Below are 21,650 nucleotides of genomic sequence, written 5' to 3' on the forward strand. Positions count from 1 at the left end.
TTATCATTCGTGTCTGGGTTTTTGTTGATTCATTGTTGTACTTGGATGGTTTGCGTAGACGTGAAGCAAAATGAAAATTGTTCAGTGTTGTAATCTGAGTTCTTCTGTTAAATATAAAGTATCAGTCTCTAATTGATAAAGCTTGGTGATCTTAAAGGAGATGATAAAAGAAGTGATTTTTGATGGGTGTTTTGTGATTATTTTTATATACTTATTTTTGAGGATTTTAAGAAAAAGGGTTGATTGTTATTCTATTGAATGATTTTAACTTTTTTTTTTTTTTTTTTTTTTATGTTGATGGTTGTTTGTAACTGGAAAAGTTCGGCACATTGGACTCGTAATTAGGTTTTGAACGCTTATTTTGATTCTCATTTAGGCAATTTTGAGGTGGATGATTTCTAATTGAGATAACTCTGAATCTTTTGAATGATTCATATTATTGGTGATTTCTTAAGAACAACAGCAACAACAACAATATCATCGCTTTTAAAAAAAATTAGTCGAACAATATATGAGCTCCAATAGTCAACTACACGGATTCTTCTTTTTTATTTATATCGATTCGGTTTTCTATCATCTCAATTTGTCATCTTCTTTTCACTCTTGTCCTCAAGTTAAGTCTCCTGAGCTTCAACTTTTGGATCATCCTCATAGGTTCGTTGATACCCCATCCTTGCTCACAATTATCTTCAATCGTTATCCAATATTTGCAACTTCTAAATCCTTTCTAATATCAATTATTTTGAATTCTATCCAATGTATACCCTACTCATTCGTCAAATCCATATAAACATTTGCATTTGCATTACTCTCAGCTTCGTACTTTGATCCTTTTTAAAAGCTTAACATTCTAATTCATATAGTAGTGATTGTTTGTTGATCATCCAATAAAAATTGCCCTTTAGATTTAAGGGCACGCTTCGATCACATGATATTTCACTGGGTGCTCCTCATTCTTGTCACTCACAATTAATGCTATGGGTCATATTTGGTTTGATGTTTCCTACATTCTAAAAATGGAGACTAAGGTGTCTTGAAGCATCACTTGGAGTGATTCCTTTCTCTTTCAACTTTATAGTGGTTCATGTTATCTCTTTGGTGCTCAAGGTACATTTCATGTACTCTGTCAGGTTCAGTAGGCTTTTGTTACTTTTTTGTTGATTTAGATTGTGTTTACTTGATTGCCCAAGTATATGAACTAAAGTAGACATTGCTATTGAAAATTGCAGTTCAAAGAGCTAGCTCATGCCTATGAGGTCTTGAGTGATCCTGAGAAGCGTGAGATCTATGATCAATACGGTGAGGATGCTCTCAAGGAAGGAATGGGTGGAGGTGGCGGAATGCACGATCCTTTTGACATCTTCTCATCTTTCTTTGGAGGAAGTCCATTTGGTGAGTAGTATATTATGGATTCTATGAATGGTTTGCGTCTAAGCCATGCTTGATTCTATGTTTCTGTTTATGATGGTAAATTTTGATCTATATATGCAATTTTTTGACGATTAGGTGGTGGAAGTAGCAGGGGACGAAGGCAAAGAAGGGGAGAAGATGTAATACATCCCCTCAAGGTATCACTTGAAGATCTCTATAGTGGTACAACAAAGAAGCTCTCCCTCTCGCGTAACGTAATATGCTCCAAGTGCAGTGGGTGAGTATTCACACCATTCATCGCTAAAGTAGACCCAGTTAGTCACGTGCTTCTCATGATAGTTCCTTGGTTAGCTTATGGCTTCTATAGTGTCTCTGATCTGTACTTTATGCATCTGCTAACTTGATTTTCTTTCTCACGCAACAGCAAAGGGTCAAAATCAGGAGCTTCAATGAAGTGTGGTGGATGTCAAGGAACTGGTATGAAGGTTTCTATCAGACAGCTTGGCCCTGGAATGATTCAGCAGATGCAGCACCCTTGTAATGAATGTAAGGGTACAGGTGAGACGATTAATGACAAGGATCGATGCCCTCAGTGCAAGGGTGAGAAAGTTGTACAAGAGAAGAAAGTTCTAGAAGTAGTTGTCGAGAAGGGCATGCAACATGGTCAGAAAATAACCTTCCCTGGAGAGGCAGATGAGGCGGTAATGTCATGAACCTGTGTGTATATTATACAATGTTTAGGTCTTTGGTTGATGATGACTTATGCTCTCATTCTCTCTGTGCAGCCTGATACCGTCACTGGAGATATCGTCTTTGTTCTGCAGCTGAAAGAGCATCCCAAATTCAAGAGAAAGGGTGAAGATCTCTTCTACGAGCACACTTTGAGCCTCACTGAAGCCCTATGTGGCTTCCGTTTTGTGTTGAACCACCTTGACGGAAGGCAACTTCTTATCAAATCCAACCCGGGTGAAGTTATCAAGCCTGGTTAGTAGTATTACTAATAGATCATCTTCCTCCTTAAGTTCTTCCAGAATTTCTACTCTAGTTTCTAATATGTTCTTCGGTGTATTTCTGCGAGCAGATCAATTTAAGGCAATTGATGATGAGGGTATGCCGATCCACCAGAGACCTTTTATGAAGGGCAAGCTGTACATCCACTTCACAGTGGAGTTCCCTGACTCTCTGAACCCAGATCAGGTTAAAGCACTCGAAACTATTCTGCCTCCAAAACCATCAATGACGCTGACGGACATGGAGTTGGACGAGTGTGAGGAGACTACATTGCATGATGTCAATATTGAAGAAGAGATGAAAAGGAAGCAAACTCAGGCTCAGCACGAGGCATACGATGAAGATGACGAGGAGCCTTCGGGAGCTCAGAGAGTCCAATGTGCTCAACAGTGATTTCATTGATTTTACTGAAATGCATATATACAAGTGGTTGTTGGCCGTCATTCTCACAGATTGAGTATGGTTGTTACTAGTCATAGGTGTGTTGAAAATAGACTTCTGAAACATGTTTGAGACTAATGTTAAATTTTCACAATGTTAATTTTTGACTTGCATCTGAATTTTTGGTGCCTGAATTTCTTGTTATGTGCTATTTTGCCATTCTTGAAGCTTTTTCACACAAAATATGGGATATTTTACCATATCAAAAACTGTTTACACATATACTAAGAATGTCTAATACTCCCTCCGAACCAATTTAAATGTTCCATTTGCTTGGACACGTTATTAAGGATGGTGTGGGGTCCATTAAAAAGGGTAAGTAGTGAAGGGTAGTTGGGTAAGTATGGTATATGGGGGTATATTCGTAATTACTTGTGTGAACTAAGGATATTTAGGTAAAAAAATATTGACAAAAATACAGATAGGACAACTAAAAAGACTGTCAAATAAGGAAATAGGACAACTAAATTAGTTCGGAGGGAGTATGATTTTTTTTACTCTATTTATCAATTATTCTTAATTTGAATTTTATTTTTAGTTTTGATATCAAAATTAATTCATGTGGGATCTCGTTTGATTTGTTTCTATGTTCATTTTTATTAAATTTTTATAATTCTTCTTATGCATAGGTAGAGATATATTTAAGATTAAATTAGCGTATTAGACGGAGTGCATAAATTAAATGAGACAAATGGTGTGAATTGGACGGTGTAATATTTTGTGAACTACATCTACACCCTTTAAGTTTAGTCGTTTTAAAATACGAAATGTTTAACTTTATGAGAAACATGTGCATTCAAAGGGTTTAAAATGTGAAATGTTTGGTTTCCACCCCTTGACTAACTCGTATGAGCCTTTTTCAAAACAGGTCTTATTAAATATCTACTGCTAACATAATTTGCAGTATTAATTGCTTCGTTATGCCCAAATTGTTTTATGAAGATCGTTTTCTAAAAGCATTGTCCTAAACATATTTTCAAGAGTGTGATTCTTACATTTCATAACTCTGTTTTGTTGAGGTATTCTAGGAGCGGACAAGTTATGTGAAATATCGTATTTTGTACAAAACGAGTCAAAATCAAGTTGATCAAATTCTCTACCATGATCACTCCTAACATGAGCGATAGGTAGTTTTTTAATAGTTGAAGTTCTTTGCAAAGTTTTGAAAACTCTTTGTCGATAAAACATCCACTATAACGAGGATGTACTGTTTAACTTTGGGAGATCTAACACAGATAGGACCACAAAGATCAATAAGTAAAAGTTTAATTTGTCGAGAATACATACCACAATTTTCGGTTCAAAGGAACCTTTGGTTTGCTTATCTATGGCCCATGACTTACATAACCCATCAATCTTATAGGATAAGTTAGGAAGTCCTCTTACTAAGTCATGAGAAGCAAGCATTTTAATGGTATGCATATTCAAATGTCCAAGTCTTTAATGCCAAAGTCTCAAATCATCGATCAAGGCCATGAGACACTTAATATTAGAGCTATCAACTTTATTGGTGAACATAGAATATATATTACCACATCTAAGAGTAGTAATAATCACTTTAATAGATTTGATACATTTTACCTTACACTTATCTTTGTCGAAGATCACTTGATTTCCTCACATATAGTTGAGAAATGCTAAGGAGATTATATTTAAGTCCATAAACTAGTAACATGTCTTCTATGGGATTAGATGAATCACAACAAACTTTACCAATATCAAGTACATTTCTCTTTACTTTGTCACCAAGAGAATGGTTCCACCAGTTTGTTCCTTGAGCTCGGTGAATAGAGATTATTTTTTACTCATATGCTTTGAACATCCACTATCAAGAATCCATTTGCTAAGAACCTACAAAACAGCATATCAAATCTTTCGCCTAGACCACTTGTTAAATTTTTTGTTATTTTTGGAATCAACCAGGTTAGGTGGTCTAGTTCCTTTGACAACCCAAACCTATCGAACTTGTGCTCTTTTGATGAACATGATATGTGTTTTTGGTAACATGAGGGTTGGTTCTTCTATAAGGGGCATACAAACTTTATGTGAGCTTTATCAACGCAATATGAACAAATAGGACCATGCCAATTGCCTTTAGCTATGACGAAAGTGATTTGGTTCTTTTTGATAAAAGTGTTTTGTTTATGACCAATAACATTTTTGTCGCTAGGTTTTTTGACATATACTTAATATTTTATTAAGTTCTTGTTCAGATTTGGCAAATATGTGAGATTTACACTTCCCAATAAGATCTTTCTTCTCCTATTTTAATCAATCTTTGGAATAGATTGGAGAAGTTAGTTTTCTTTCCAAAGCAACCATATCACCCGTCAGGGCGTTGACCATATTATCATGTTCTTGATTTTTGAAGGTATCTCTTCATCATATTCTTGCATGGTAAGTTTATGAGTGAGAAGTTTGCCAAGAAGATCGTCAAGGGGTAGCTTTTTCAAATCCTAAGCTTCCTCTATGGTTGTCACCTCGGGTCCCCATTTACCTTTTGAAAGAAATCTAAGATTCTTTCTGACTATTTCTTTATTTTTTTAAGATTTTTCCCAAGGAACGAAGATTGTTCACCATGAGTGTGAATCGAGTGAACATTTCCTTGATGGATTCATTGAGAGCCATTTTGAAGAATTCATACTTGTGGAGAAAGATGCATATTTTGGTTTTCATAACTTCACTAGTGCCCCCATAAGTAAAAAAGAATTTATCCGAAATTTCTTGAGCAAAAGTACAATAGAAATACATTCAAATTCATCTCCATTCAAACTACAATAAAGAAGTTTTATGGCTTTGTAAATTTTGCCTATGAGTTCTAGGTCAGAATGAGAATAACCTTTTTCAAGTTTCGGGACCTCGAATCCATCTTTTTAAATCATACACTGTTTAGGACCATTTTTGATAATGTCTTCAAGATCTTGATCAATAATGAACATTTTCATAAGAGAACGCTAATAGGCAAAGTTGTTTCCACTGAATAGAGAAGGACGGGTTAAAGCACGTCCTTGAGCAAAACCACTTATCACCTTGTGGATTCATAATGAAATGCCTCACTAATGGTTATTGACAAAGCAAGTCAGGACCTTGAAACTAAAAACTGAAGATTATTTTACGGAATAAGTTTGGGACTTGTTTGAGTAAATGATGAAATTGAAAGTAAAGGTGTAAGAATAAAAAACACAATGATGTATGGAGTTCATTCCTCTAAAGGACATAATCTCTACTCTAAGGCTTTTCCCTAGCTTGCAGGATTTAAGTAAATAGTCTTTATTCACATTCACTTGGAGTTCTAGATACAAGTCCTAGAAAAAGGTCACCCTTATCTTCTAACAACACCTCGTAGCCACAATGCTACCAAACTAGAACTTCCCGTGAATATTATGTTTTAAATAATTTTAGAAAATAATTTTAATATATTTATCATCAAATAATTGAGTTAGTCTTTCTCTCTCTCTCTCACACACACACACACTTCATAACAACTATATATACATTTTATTTAAGTTGTCACTTATTGTTATTAAAATAAAATTAAGTATAGGTTATGGTTAATCTGTTGGACCTTGTAAATAATATACCCAAGTAAATATGGGTTTGGTTTGTTTTAGTTGATTACCCCACTCAATGCTTACCATACAACGGTCATTTTCATCCCTCTCGTTCTCAATCAACTCCCTCTCAATCTGTTGCTTTCTTCCTTAACCTCTATTCCACATAATAACCGACCACAACAGACCAGCTAGCAAATGCAGGTCAGCTACATGAGCCGCCCACCGCAGTCGGCCAGTTACAACAACCTTGTCTGTCTCCTCTTCTCCCTTTTGTCCTCATTTTTGTGAGCTTCTCCCTGCCTTTGCAATTTATGGTTTTAATTAAATTTGATCTATGTATATTATTATTAATTTAGTTTATAATAACTGAATCTTGATAAAAAAAATTGGTATGGGTAGGTGTTAGAACGGTGAATTGAACATGAATAAGTTAGGGTTTAAATTGGGCTTGAGAATAAGGATTAAAGAGTGTATTCTAGATGTGTTTCAATAGTGATAAAGTACATATAGACAACTTTGTTGATGATATTATTAAAGTTTAGATTTAGTATTTACTGTGGTAAGTATTGTTGGATGAATTTTTATTAGTTGTTACACACTAATGATAGTGAACATGGATTAATTAAAATTTGTTATGGGTAAGAGCAGTAATGGTAAAGTGAACATGGATTAATTAAAATTTGTTATGAGTAAGAGTAGTAATAGTGAATTAAACAAGAATGGACGTAAAATTATATTAGCAATGATAACAAAAGTAGTATGTACTAATTTTTTTTATCTTGGTGGTATTTTATTGTTCGGAAAGCTTTGTTAGCTATACTTCTTCCTTTTATTTTCCTTATAGTTCTATATTAAAAGGTTGTCTTACTTTGTTAAATGAGTTGTTGAATTGATTATGGATGGGCAAACGTTAAATGTGCTTCATTTGAGCAAATAATTATTTAGAAGCATTATTAGTAGCAAATCATGATGTTGAAGTTAATTCGAGTTGTTATAGATAAATTTTGGTTTGTTTGTTTTCGTTATGAATATTATCATGATTCTTAAAATAATGATTCTTAATTCATTTTATATCCTTAAGATACATATAATAATACTAACTAATATGAATCGTACTAATATTTCAAATGGAATTATTTAGGAAACTGGTTGGTCTGAATAGGCCTTTTAAGTCGTGAACTATACACTATTTTTGAATTGAGCTTTAGTATGTGTGATGAATGCACTAATGTGCTAACTATGTGTAAGACTTGTGAATGATTTAGAGGTTAATTTTTGTATTATTAATTAGCTCTTATTGAGATTAGTAGACTTATAAGGCCTACTTTAAATTTTGTGTGTGCTCACTTTATAAGAGGTTATGAAACCTTGTATTGGTGATCGTTTGGACTTTTGCAGAGTGCTAGCAGCTTCAGGTACGTACACGCAATACTAACCCTTGCATGCATCTTGAATATGTTTTCATTTGAGTAACAATATCATATAAGCTATGTTGACTGTGATTTGCTATTAAACATTATTATGTTGCTACTTTGAGTGTGCATTAGTAGAATGAGTTTTATGTCACAAGAGTATAACGTTGGACTATATGAGATGAAATGGGAATAATTTCTTTATTGATAAGCTGTGATATATGTTTTATGAATGAGTCCCTTATTAATGGAGTAGTGGATTTGGTTCGTTGTAATGAGAATAAGTCCCTTATTGATGAGATATCAATTTGGTTGTTTTATCGTGACTCCACTTGATTGGTACCCTAGTTGGTTTAGTTCCTAGAGACATGGATCATCAGTATAAGGTCGTTGTACGGGTATGATGATACTTTGCCATTGGGCACCGTCATGGCCGTCACCGCCCTTGTTTGAGGTGTTACCATGTGGGTCTAAGAGAATACAAGAAATCAAAGAAGAGAAGAAAGATAGTGAAGTGATTGAGAAGTGCATTAAAATGTGCTTATAAATGTGTATATAATCGTAAAATTAACATATTAACTTTTGGCTAGAGTTTTTTGCATGTATGCAAGTTAAATCTAAGGTCAGACCAGGATTTAGCTTGGCATATCATTCTTTGACTGTAGTGTCTATTGAACATAGTCTATTGAGTTCAGATTATGTATATTTACGTAGACTTGTCAAAATAGGTGATTGGATCAGGTTTTGGGTTTGCTATTTTGTTGTCAAAAGATTTTAAGGTTCTATTGTGTCTAATGATCTTGGTAAGTATCTTTTAGCAATGCTCGAGTCATTCTAAGGTTGGGTTTAGGTCACCTTTGTATAGGTCAAACATGAATTTCATCAATTTTATTATTTTGAGCTTAAACCTTCAACACAGCTAGACAAACATGTATTTTAGATCTAAGTTCCTATGAAGGAACAAACTCGATGCAGTATAACAACTCAATCCTATGAAATTCCCTTCCCTCCTCTTTTCAATCGTTATAAAAAATGTATGATAATCGTTTTTTCTTATTTCAACCAGTAGTCATTGTCCTTAATAGATTTGCCTCAGTTTGAATCATATCTTATTGTATAGTGTGTCTCTAGTTTTTAGAAGTGATAGTTCAAAGAGATGCAAGATAACTGTAGTTTTTTGGAGGTTGAATTGGCTATGATGTTTATATATAGAGATGCTAGTTATTTGTAGGTTAAGTGTTAATTACACATACAAATACTCATGATTCACAAACAATGCAATCTAATGAAATTCCATGGCCACTCTCGATAAATGGAGATACATTTAGAACTCAAAGCATCAAATTAAAAAAAAAAAACAAATCAGAAAAAAAACGAATGTTCGACATTGCAACAAAAAGACTGAAAGGAATAGAGAAAGTTTGTTGGCTAACCTTCTACTAAATAACTTTGATCTGTTTTGTTGTGATTAAGTCCAGCTAACAATAAAATGTACATCCTGCGAAAATACTATTCTAATACTACACAATACATAATGCTATTTATGAATTGTTGGGTGTTTAATTGTTCAAGTATTAGCATCCGTAAGATCGTCTTTTAAATTGAACCCTTGATATCCCACCACAATAAACAATAATCTAGTAATTTGAATGATGATCAAGCAATAAGACTAAGTTTTTTTTTTTTAATTAAATATGCAATACGAAGATTACTATTTGTAATAAAGAAGTATGTGATCCCTATTTTCGAAATCAACTTCAATGTTGCTACTTTAAATGAGGTTTTAGACGCTATGATACTCATTTAAGTTGTTACGGTTCACAGGCAAAATATAGACGCGATAAAAATATTCTTGGTGTCTATCTGTAACATAACAATTAAAGTTACAAGGTTATCACACAAATTCATAGTTAACAATAACGTTATGAAGGATGCACATATCATTCTTTTACACAAAAAATCATCATACTTTATTCATGAAAGGCTTTCCAACATTAGAATTTTCCTTATCAAGAATAATAAAATAGCTATTGAACTGCTGTAGTTTTACCATTATGATCCAAATGAGGTTTGTGAGATCAATGTTAATTCAATTACTCAAATTAACTTTCATTCATGATATAAGTCACATCTATGCTTGATTTTGCTGCACAAGTCTTCTCTTTTACAACTATTTTGAAATGGGGAAATAAACCTTCACTTTAAGAGGGTGTTTGGTATGAGAAGTGGAAAGGGAATGGAAAGGAAACTTATAAGGAGGGGTAAAGGAAATGGTAAGGATTATGGTTAATGGTTGTTTGGTATAACCATGTAAGGTAAACGCTTTCTTTTATTTCCCTTTCTTATTGTTTGGTATCTATGTAAGGTAATCAATTATATTCTTTAATGTTCAAGCATAAAATATTATATTGCATTTGCAGTACTCAATACTAGCATATCAAACATATACCAGTGGAAATCATCTAGCTTTTGTAGTTATAATATAAGAAGATAATAGTAGTAAAGGCTAACTTACATAGCAAAGTCATGATTAGCATTTATATACGGAGCTTCCTAAATCAAAACCAAGAAAATAACAAAAATGTAATTATCTATTCTCGGTTTACACCACGAATAAATAAAAACAAAGAGCTTCCTTCTTCATTGGCGCTTCTTAAAGGACCATTTTTACTTTTTCTTGAGAAGATCAAGTACGTATTGTTTCTTCAAGTTTTGTTGAGCTTGATAAAATATACAGAGCTTGTGTTCTTCAGCAATGAGAATTGTAGCGGCTTCCAAGGCCTCAGAGGGAGAAACACCATCTAACTTCATAACCTCTTCCAAAACTTTATTCACTTTTTCATCTATTTTTTGCTCTCTTTCCTCGGCTTTAGCCCATGCCCTAGCCATAGTGCCAAGATTAGCATTAATATTATCAAAGATTTCCCCAAAATTACTTTTACCATCATGAAGAGAAGAAACCAATTTATCAACATCACTTTTCTTTCATATTTGTTTTTCCTTCAATTCCTTTAACTTAGGTTTCTTTGAAGATGATGAAGTATCATGCTCTTGTTTAATCAAATGTTTCTTGGATTGTACAGAGTGAGTAATCGACTGAGTTCTTGAATCTTCATCATCATTCTCATCACAATATATGAAAATTGACTTCTTTGTAATTTCAACATCTACGTTGTTGATAACTCCTGCAAAAGATTCACTCATATCCCTTGTTGCCTTGTCTTTAGCATAAATTTTCTCAAGTTTTTCGTAGTATGGAAAAGGTATACCGTACAATCCCTTAGCCTTCTTATGAACCTGTTCCGAAATAAATTATTATAATGTGATTATAGTTTACAGCAAATACAACAGATTCCAAAACAAAACCATATTGTAACAGTAGAAACATTTGTGTGTTGATTACAATTGATTGGGAATTTTTGTAGAAGCAACTGTAATCAACCAAGAGCAAATGTGATTACTGTAATCAACTATAATACCCTAAACCATATAGAAGAAAATATTATAATGTAGAAACAAAAGATTCAAATACAACACACAAATTTCCAATCAATTAGCAAACAAAACCATATTTGTAACATTTGATAATGAAGTAAAAAAAAACGGATTCATTCAGCCACAGAGATTGGGAAACAAAGACAAACAAAGACAAACAAGGGAATTCAACAAATTTTAAATCAATCAAAACTTACCTTTGCCCATTCATCAAATACCTTTTTCTCTACTTGTAATATTTTCTTATTAGCATCCCACCCAAAACCCAAAGTAGATTACATCTCGATCATGGCACTGTACTTTTCTGACCAATGTTTGATTCTAGACTCAATGTGTGGAAAAGCCTTCAAAACATAATTAGGAAGCTCATTATTTATCAAATCTTCTAATCTATTCATATAACCATTCTTAAAACCACTATCACCTTTCCACTTAGGATCCACTGACAACTGATGTAAATATTTTATTAGCATGAAATCTTCTTCATACGTCCAATATCGCTTATTTTTGCCTCTCCCTCTACTACTTCCCTCCATCTTAAGTACCTGGAAAGTGAAATAAGAAATTTCATGGTTAGTAGAATGTTTGATCATATGTAAGCTCTAAAACACTCCATAATCACAAGCGTACAATTGTAAAACAATACAAACAATACATGGTTAATAAAGTATAAGAGCTATACTCTCACCACTAGTGCTATAATTGTATAGTTATAATTTAGGTACATTCAATAAAGAAAGATATTATACATAGTACAAACCTTGTCTAACTCTTGCCCTCCAACTATTAAACATATTTTGAGCTAACGTACTTCTATAATTAGTCCATTGGTCAGAAGTTGCAATTGTTGTAATGTACTCAACTTCATTATCGGAATTATCATCTAGATCATTATCACTCATCTCCTCTTCCTCTATATCATCTGTGGGCATCACTTTTCTAATTAAGTTGTGGAGCAAACAACAAGCCATTACAATGCGAACTTGATTTCGAATGGGGAAAAATAAGGGGCTTCTAAGTATACTCCATCTTCCTTTAAGTAGCCCAAAGCACCTCTCAATTACATTTCTTGTTCGAGCATGTTTCATATTATAATATTCTTTTACAGTTTGCGGTTGTTTATCAGTCCATTCCTTGAGATGATATCGTTGCCCTCTTTATGGAGCAAGAAATCCCTCACAATTTGTATAGCCCCAATCAACCAAATAATAGTTACCTTTAAAGTTATTAAAATAAGAAGATTAATATAATTTTACTAAACTTTCTAAATTTACTTTTATTTTAGTAGGTTGTATATACCTCTAGGTACCCTAAAGCCATTTGGCCTAGAAAGAGCATTGCGCAGAACACGGACATCATGTGCACTAACCCCCAAGAACATGGATAAATTGCATATTAGGTGCACAAACACCCAAAACGTTCATAGCCTTCGTACCTTTTCTTATCCGATATTTTCCATGTTCTTGGGCATTAACACTTACATTAATATAGGTGCCATCTAAAACTCCCAAGAAATTCTACAAATTCAAAAAACACATCATTCATTTAACCACACATAAATATTTTGAACCTAGTAGTTAAATGAAAAACCCACTAATACCTTGAAAGGTTTCCACCTTTCATCGTCACAATATTCCGATATTGGTGTGGGCTTGTAAAGAAAATAATCATGAAGCTTGAGTACAACGTTCAAACATAAGTTGAATTGACGACTCACAGTTTCTCCACTTCTTATAAAATAGTGAGCAATTGATCTATTTTTCTTATGATGTGCTAATGTGTACATAAACATAACAACTATTTCTTCAAGAGACATATTTTTTGTACGATTTAGACCTCCAATTTCCTTAAGCATCTCACAAATAATACCAAAGTTTTTTCTATTAACACGGAGTTCACTTTTGCAATGTACATCACTTTCTTGTATTAAGCGATACATGACATTTAACCGTAATTTTTTTCTGTCCCTTTTATTTTCGATCAATTGAACACCTTTAATTGTATTAACGCTCATCATACACCAAACCCAATAAATCATAAGAACTATAGTGACATTTATTACAACCAATTGAAGCTGTTTTAGACTTCTTTTTCTCTGTACTGATTGCATAATGTGATCCATTTACAACGTTAATAAGAAGTCGACAAAGAATTATACAAAAAATCAAAATGAAATTGGTATCGTAACAAGGTTAGAAGAGGGGACAATTAACAAATGAAAGAAAGATCAAAAAGTTTCAGACAAAGTGCTTCTATTTTGTTAATGGTCGAAATGTGGTATTGGACTTCATCATTCTTTTGATTTAAATACAAATTTGATGTTAGGAGATAACTGAAATTGAAAAGGAAAATAGCTAAACCTAAAAATTGAAAAATAATTATGGTGAAGTCAAAAAATTAAAGAAGTTTGTCGATGAACTAAACCTAACATAGAGTAATTTTCCTAAATATTGAAAAGGACAATATCAATAGAGTAATTACTTTAATATCAATTACTTTAATACAATGATAAGACTTTCTAAAATAATACAGAAGACTTTCTAAAAAGTGAAGAAGACTTCCTAAAACAATTCTAACATATTTTCGTCAACTACTGCAATATAATTTCAATTTTTTGTCAATTAGGGATGATACAAATAACTTCAAAAAACTGAAAAACTAAAGAAGGCTTCTGAAAAACTACTCTGCACAATACAAAGAAAAATACGATTGAAATTACCTAATGACGTTTATGTTGAATGAAGATGGAGGTAATGACGATTGCGCCTCAAAGTTCCACTATTGAAGCTTGCCTATGCTAATGGAAGATAGCTAGAGTTGAATGTAGAGGAGAAATCAGGAGACAGAGAGAGAGAGAGAGAGAGAGAGAGAGTGGGGAGATGGGTGAAGAGAAAAAACTGAATAAGGGTATTTATTACTCCTGGTACATGAGAGGTAACAAAATAAAGGAAACAAATATCCTAGAGTAACGGATTATATTTACCTGATCTCATACCAAACAAAAAAATTGGGGTAATGGTATTTGCTTCCCTTACCTGATATTAATTATGCCATACCAAACAGGATCTAAGTATAATCATGAATATCAGCTAACCTTCAATATGGTTAGCGTTCTCTTTTACTATTCTAGTATACTGGCTACTTTTACAAAGCATCTTTCATAAAAGGTTGATTATGTAGAATTAAGAGTTGAATACTTTGTTTTTCGTATTCATAATTAGAGGAAAAACATCCCTGTTTATACAAAGATTAAGAGCTTAAACATCGAAATTAAAATAACACCATATCTTAAATTCCCAAAATAAAAAGTTAATATCTAACATAATATTTCCTAAAATAAAAAGATATCAAAGTTTATTTTGCTTCTTAATTTCCTATAGATTAGTCCTTATTAAGAAAAATATGTGTCTTTCTATAAACCACAATGAAATCATAAATAAGATAATATGCTTTGTTAAAATTTAATGCTATAACTTCTGCACCTTAAATAATCCAAGTGATAAAGCAAAGATCTGGTATTCATGTGAAAGATGTCCACCATGTGGAAGATCCAGCTTCATGATTCTTTCATGACACTTCAATAGAGCAGTGTAAACATGGAAGTTACTTGGTGATCTAGAAAGAGACTAGACAATCACTGTACAATAGGAACAATAGGGTCAGTTTTAGAAGCACAACAACTTAGAACAAATGTAAACAAATTATATATGAAATGAAAGCTTCAAGTGGTTAATCAAATGAAAAAAAGATGAGAAATACCAATAAAAACAATGAAACTATAAACACAATGTTTTATGAGGTATCTTGGACGCTGAAACATCCACTATTCTAATACAGCTTAATTATGGTACTAATTAAGTTGGGGATTGTAAAGTTATTTATGATGTGTATTGTGATTTCGATGATGAATTTATTTTAAGTTGGGGAGAACGTAACAATCACTATTTTAGTACGACTTAATTATAGTAATAATTAAGTTAATTGAGATTTCAAGGTAAGTTAATCCGAAAAATAATATATTAATACAACTTACTATATTTATTAGCCAGACGTATTTCGTAAACTAAGACAAAATGTAAAAATGGTTTACGTATGTGTCATGAAGTTAAGAGTCAAATGATATGTAGAAATGCTAATAGATGATCGAATGCAACAAGAGGGGGGGGGGGGGGGGGGGAGGGGTGAATTGTTGTGTATTATGTTTAAGATTTTTGCCTCTAATTTTTGCGGAATTATAATAAAATAAAACTTAAAATTTAAAATGAAAAAGATAAAAGGAGACAAAGATTTTACGTAGAAACCTTTTTGGCCTAATAAGAAGGAAAAACCATCACCCCCGGGATTTCAAAATTTTCACTATGTTTTAGGCAATCACTTACAATCACATAAAACAATTTGCTTCACTTGAAGCTTCTCTAATCTAGGCCTATTTCTCTTTCTCTTCTCTTTCTCCTTCTCTTTTTCTTCTCACGCTTCTATTGAAGTTTCTCTATTCCCCTAGACTTCCCTTAAGTCTAGTTACAACAAAACACACAAATACCCTTACAAGGCCAAATTCTCAATAGGATAAAAATTAAATAATTGCTTTAAGAAAAATATAATAAATTAATTTGCATTGGAAAGCTGAAAATATTTTTCATAATTGATCTCCCTTTATGGACACTCTTGGATTAATTCACGGTTTGAGCAAAGTTCCTCCTATTTATAGTGGGAACAGCCAGCAGTTACCTTAGACACACCTACCACTTTCTACACGTTCTCAAAAGAAAAGAATAGTGGAATTGCCAAAAAAAATAAACGTCCGGCTGTCATTTGCTCAAAGAGGAAAACGGTTCCTTCAAGCTAAAAATAGCATAGGAGTTAAAACAAAAGATCCTAAATAATAGGAGATCTCATCTAAAGAAAAGAATAAGTCTTAGGCTATTTTTAGATAACCTAAAAATAGTTTTGTCAACCAATTTATTAATTAATTAAGCAATTAATTTAATTCTTAACCGTTACATCAACTTAAAAACAGAAAATAATTAATTCACAATTTTCCAGCCGATGTTCTTCTTCAGACCTGCGACGTGGGAACAGTGTATTGTCTCCATCTACAACTTCTGTCAGATTGTCAACTTTAGGAACAGTAGACCGTCTGTCTACTTTTAACATCCTAAGCATTTATCTAACTTCTTGGATATTCTAAGACACGTACAACTTCCACGAACCAAGTCATAGGCTTCATCAACGATTTTTAACAAAATTGGATATTCACCTACAAAACAATCTCTAAAACATGTTTGTTTATTTAAAAGTGAAGTCATCATCAAAACCTAAGAGGCCAACATGATACTACAACATTCATGTGTCATCTTATATGGTTAGAAGCATGACACAATATCCTTATAGGTGTGATTAATAAACTCATATTTCTTTATATTAGAAGAAGAAGATAAGTAAGCTCATCGAAAATTCCTTTCTCTATTTTCACTCTCTTGTTCATCCTTAAATTATTCTTCAAAGATTAAGTTAATCTTCTTCATTTTTACTCTCCAAAATTATGAAGTAAAATCTTTATCTGTTTTTGTTCATACAATCCCATATCTATGTCTTTACAATTCTATTACAAAGAAAGACAAAAGGAAAAGTTCATGTTATTTTATTAAAGTCTTATTTTGTCCCATCTGTTTTTGATTAATTTTGAATACCTTCTAATCATTTTTGAGTTCCGATGTCTGCATATGATATGTAAAGCGCTGAGTCACGTTCACGTGGTCACTTCTATTACAAAGAAAGACAATATACGTCAGTAATCAACGAATTTATAATAGTTAGAATCACATAACAAGTGGATGAAACAATAACATTAAAAGACAATAAGGATTTTACTCATGTACCTAACACTTCCTATTTACTCCATGGTTTACTTTTAGAACTTATAATCCCTTAAAATAAACATTTAAGAGTAGTTTATCTTTCTATACTTTATGGCATTTGTGACAAGGCCAAGGGCGTCATCGGCTCACATGCGCCCATGGCAAAGTATGAACTCATTCCCCCTCTAGCTAACCCTCTTAGAGCCTACCTTTGGGAAAAATAAAACAAACTGGGGTACCAATCTAGTGAAGAGGCTACCATATTGGGGTTTGCAAAGCCAGCATGGTACCACCTCGTCAAGAAGCGGTATTGGCCATCCAACGCCCAATGAAAAAAGTATGCTCATACCCCCCGTACAATGATCCCGTCGGATCTCACCTAGGGGACTATTATATCAACCGGATACTAATCCAGTTGAGTCATGCCAACTAATCATAATAAAACTAGATGCAGTTATTATTACTAGTTGTTTCTTTAATAGAATTAACTGAACAAAGTTCAATTAATATCAAACATTAACTTATACAAGAATAATTAAGTGTACCCAACAAAATTAATCTTACATAAATTTAAAAATAAGAACTAGTTTACATAAATACTCAATAATAAAGTTGCAGAAGTTAAAGACCAATATCAAATCTCATTAAAATAATATGTCAAGACATTAATACATGTTAACACAAATAAATTTACTCTAAGTTAAACATGACAAAGTAGGGAGAATAAGAGAAATTCATTAAGTAAATAACTTAAATAAAAAATAGGAGACTTGAAAATATTTTTCAATTTCTCTTTTCTCTCTACTTAGTTTTATATTAGTAGTATAATACACTATATTTATTGGATGGAAGAGCCTCTATTTATAGAGGTGGGAATAAGAAAAAGACAAAAACATACAACTAAATTCTAACTAAACTTCTCTTCGTTGATCATCGAAGTAGCAAAATTTAATGGTGGAGAATTAAACACATGAATTCTAGAAATAGGTGAACCTTCCATCACTTAGCAAGAGAAATTTAGTTGAAATTTCCTTCTTGACATTTAATACCACTAATCTATTTGAGTTGTTTTGAAATTATTAAAGCCGATTTCTACAACTATTTTGTCATAGTTACAAGTTGAATCAGGTTTTGTACAGAATATGTTCGTAGCCTCAAAAAACGCATGATTTGGAGTTCGTATGAGTAAGATATGCCCATTTCAAAACTAGAATATCATGTAATTCGCGAATTACATTCTTTTCCGTTCGGCTCCAATTTTCTCATTTCATCCAACTTTATTTTTAATCAAAAATCCTACAAATGTTAATAAAATTATATAAGTGTAGGTATTAACTCATAAATTAAATATATACTAAATATTATATATTATTTAATAAACGTAATAAAATCATACGTAAAGAATAATAAAATAAATATAACGTTTAGCACTTAACAAGCGTAGTTTTGTGACCTCATTAGGTTAGTATGGCCAGTGTTGTAGCTTGTCTAGTGACCCTGAGTCTGTGAAAAGTGTTGTTGTTCTTGGTATTGGGCTCTTTTGAGCCCATTATAGTTGCACACCCATGGCTAGGAAAGAATGTTGCATGTACACAGCTTGCATTGTTTTGATTTCCGCTCACCTTCCTTTTATTTGCTTTGATCTTATTTTGCCCTGTGCTTTCATCTTGCCCTGCTAGTTCATTTGCTAGGGACTAGCAAAGGTTTGGCTTGGGGGAAGTTGATGTACTAGTTTTAGAGCATGTTTCCAACCCCATTATAGTGTCAAGTCTTGCTGTTTCATATTGATTTTATACACATTACGCATGATTTCACCTTGCTCTTGTCTTCGAGATGTCTTAAGGTCGTTTAAGGTGTTTTTGGAGATTTCAAGGTCGATTGCGTAGAATTTGAGGGTTAGAAACTTTAATTAAGAAGTTAGACGCATGTATCAGAGCTTTGGTAGACATCCCAAGCCTTCCCCAAAGGTCCCACAAAGTTTGGATGCTATTAGATACTTCAACGAAATTGCAAGCATGGATTCAAGGCCCGTGCGACTGAATCCATACTCTATTCGGTCGAATGGAAGTGCAACACTCAACACTTTGCATTAAACTTCTCTGGAAAGGGTGAATGCTTTGCAATTCGGGCGAATGAAGTCCCATTCATTCGAATAAGACCCCATTCAGTTGAATGGAAGGTTGTTGATCCAAGATATTGCTTAAACCAAGCTGGAAACCCCAAATGCTAGTCCATTCGGTCGAATGAACATTTATGCGGTCTAATGAAGTGTTCATTTGGTCGAATGGGACCTGATTTTGCGAGTTTTGATTTATTCGCAAGCATTATTTCGTGGGCTATTTTTAGGGCTTTTTGGCCTTATTTTGAGAACTATAAGACCCGATTTTCTGTACATAAACCCTATGCCTACTTTGAAAGTTTACTCTCTCAACTTAAAACATCATTATTATTGCATTCCATCTTCATTTATGCTCTAGTTTTAGATTTAAGCTTTCTCTTCAATGCTTTTGTTTACATTCAAGTATTGTATTTTGGATTCAAACTTTCCTTTCATTCTAAAACCTTTGTTTATGTAAGTTTTCATTCCCTCTATTGCTTTATGTCATTTAATACTTTCATTTATTGTCTTCATTGATTTCATTGCTTTTGTTATTACTCTTGATTCATTCATTGCTTGATAGAATAGTTATTGGTTTAGATTTCTTTGTTGCTTTCTTTATTCTTCTCTTGTCCATTTTCATTCAAATTCTATAAGGATTTCAACCATGTCTTTGTTCATTGCCTTTGCCCTAGTTATTATCACCATATGTAAGTAGTTTTCTTAGGGGTTTGGTTTGTTGAAACACTAGGATTGGTCTTGTTCTTCATGTGTTGGGTTAGGGTTTGAGATTGTTGATTGGAGACTGATAAGTGCGATTATTTGCACTTATTCATGTTATTTTTATGCTTCTTATGTGATGTTTTAGTGGGTTTTAGGTAGTGTTGATAGTGTTATTTGATATTTTTGTCTCATGTTTAATATTGTATTTTATGTAATTTTAAGGCAAAAATCAGAGTTTTATTATGTTTCGGGGGTGATAAGAGGGTGAAGGCTTGGAGAAATAACCTAAGACCCCAAAAGCAATGAAGAGATCGAGCCAAATAAGCCCCAAGGAAAAGAAACGAGTCGTAGCTAAGGAGCATTAAAAAGCCATGACTCGTCGCAGAGCAAATGAAGTCCAGAACAAAAGCGACGAGTCATCCCCATTAAGCCATGACTCGTCGCATATCCACTAAAGTCATCAGAGCATTCTGGAGCCAAAGCAATGAGTCGTCTTTAACTTGCCACGACTTGTCGCACATTCACTGAACTCACATACCCCAGGCAGAACAAAAGCGACGAGTCGTCGCCTCTGATGTCACGAGTCGTCGCCAGCACGTCAGGTGCCTTTTTCGTGCCTTTTAACAGTTACTTTTTGGAGCCACTTTAAATAGTGGTAGTTATTTTTTTATCAAAAAGTCAGTTTTTTATTTTTAATTTTTCAGAATTTTTCTTTTTGTTCTTCTCCATCGAGAGCTCTTTGTTGTTACACTCCATTGTTACGTTAAATTTCCTTGCAATTTACATTTACGTTCTTCTCAATTAATAAGTTTTCTTTGTTTATTGCTTTATTATTTATCTTTGTGCATTGAAATCATTCATCATTTTTATGTTTAATGTTTCAATTAAGTCATCATTCATCATGAATTGCATTTTCATTACCATGTCTAGTAAGTACTTTTCATCTCTAGAGTTAGGGTAAAAACCCTAATTCAAAGCATGAGATGATATTTTATCGATTAATTGTGTGAGAATTGGGTCTATGATTAAACCTATGCTTAATGAATTTTAGTTTAAATATCTTTATTAACCTTTTCAATAAAATGAAAGTTTGAGATTAGGATTAATTTAAGATTGAGATATATCTAAGTTAAATTCCTATTAGTTTATCCAATAAAACGGAAGTTTGAGGATTAACACTAGTATGGTCTTAAACCGATATTGATCAATAGAGCGGAAGCTTGAGGTTAATTAGATCAAGTTTAATTATGTCGATGACTCAATTTCATACAATCATGAGAGTAATTGATTCCCATGTTAGAATTAGGTGATTATTCTCTTCATATTAATTACTGCTTTAGCTTTAAGTATTAGTTTTAATAGCATTGTAGCGTTAGTTTCTCGACTCAATTATTTGTTGATCCATGTCTTGTAGTCATAACGCAAACAAATTGGTTAACTCGCCTCCTTGTGTTCGACCCGTAGCTACACGTCAACCATGCGCTTGCAGTAATTAAAATTTGCAATATCAGAGACATAGGACGATTATAGGTTGTTCGTGTGATTTATAGGGTCACAAACTTCCTCTCATCATCTAGAGTGTCTTGATTGATTGTTATATGATTTCCCTTGACCTAGCTTTTCATGAGTTCACATTGACCTTCCTAGGGTGGATCTAATTCATCCCCGTTTGTCTTCCATTGCTTAT

General features: G+C 33.0%; 1 protein-coding gene across 1 annotated transcript in view; it reads left to right on the plus strand.

Moving 5' to 3' along the window:
• LOC130813228 (dnaJ protein homolog ANJ1) overlaps positions 1–2,942 on the plus strand; it is a 3,722-nt gene extending 780 nt beyond the window's left edge. Inside the window, exons 2-6 of the mRNA XM_057679012.1 lie at positions 1,230–1,392; positions 1,507–1,648; positions 1,796–2,072; positions 2,157–2,355; positions 2,453–2,942. Of these exons, the coding sequence (XP_057534995.1) occupies positions 1,230–1,392; positions 1,507–1,648; positions 1,796–2,072; positions 2,157–2,355; positions 2,453–2,775 (1,104 nt within the window). The 3' untranslated portion in view covers positions 2,776–2,942. The remainder of the gene's footprint in view (positions 1–1,229; positions 1,393–1,506; positions 1,649–1,795; positions 2,073–2,156; positions 2,356–2,452) is intronic.
• The last annotated feature ends 18,708 nt before the right edge of the window (positions 2,943–21,650 follow it).

The sequence above is a fragment of the Amaranthus tricolor genome, chromosome 5 (assembly GCF_026212465.1).
Source record: "Amaranthus tricolor cultivar Red isolate AtriRed21 chromosome 5, ASM2621246v1, whole genome shotgun sequence".
Classification (NCBI taxonomy): domain Eukaryota; kingdom Viridiplantae; phylum Streptophyta; class Magnoliopsida; order Caryophyllales; family Amaranthaceae; genus Amaranthus; species Amaranthus tricolor.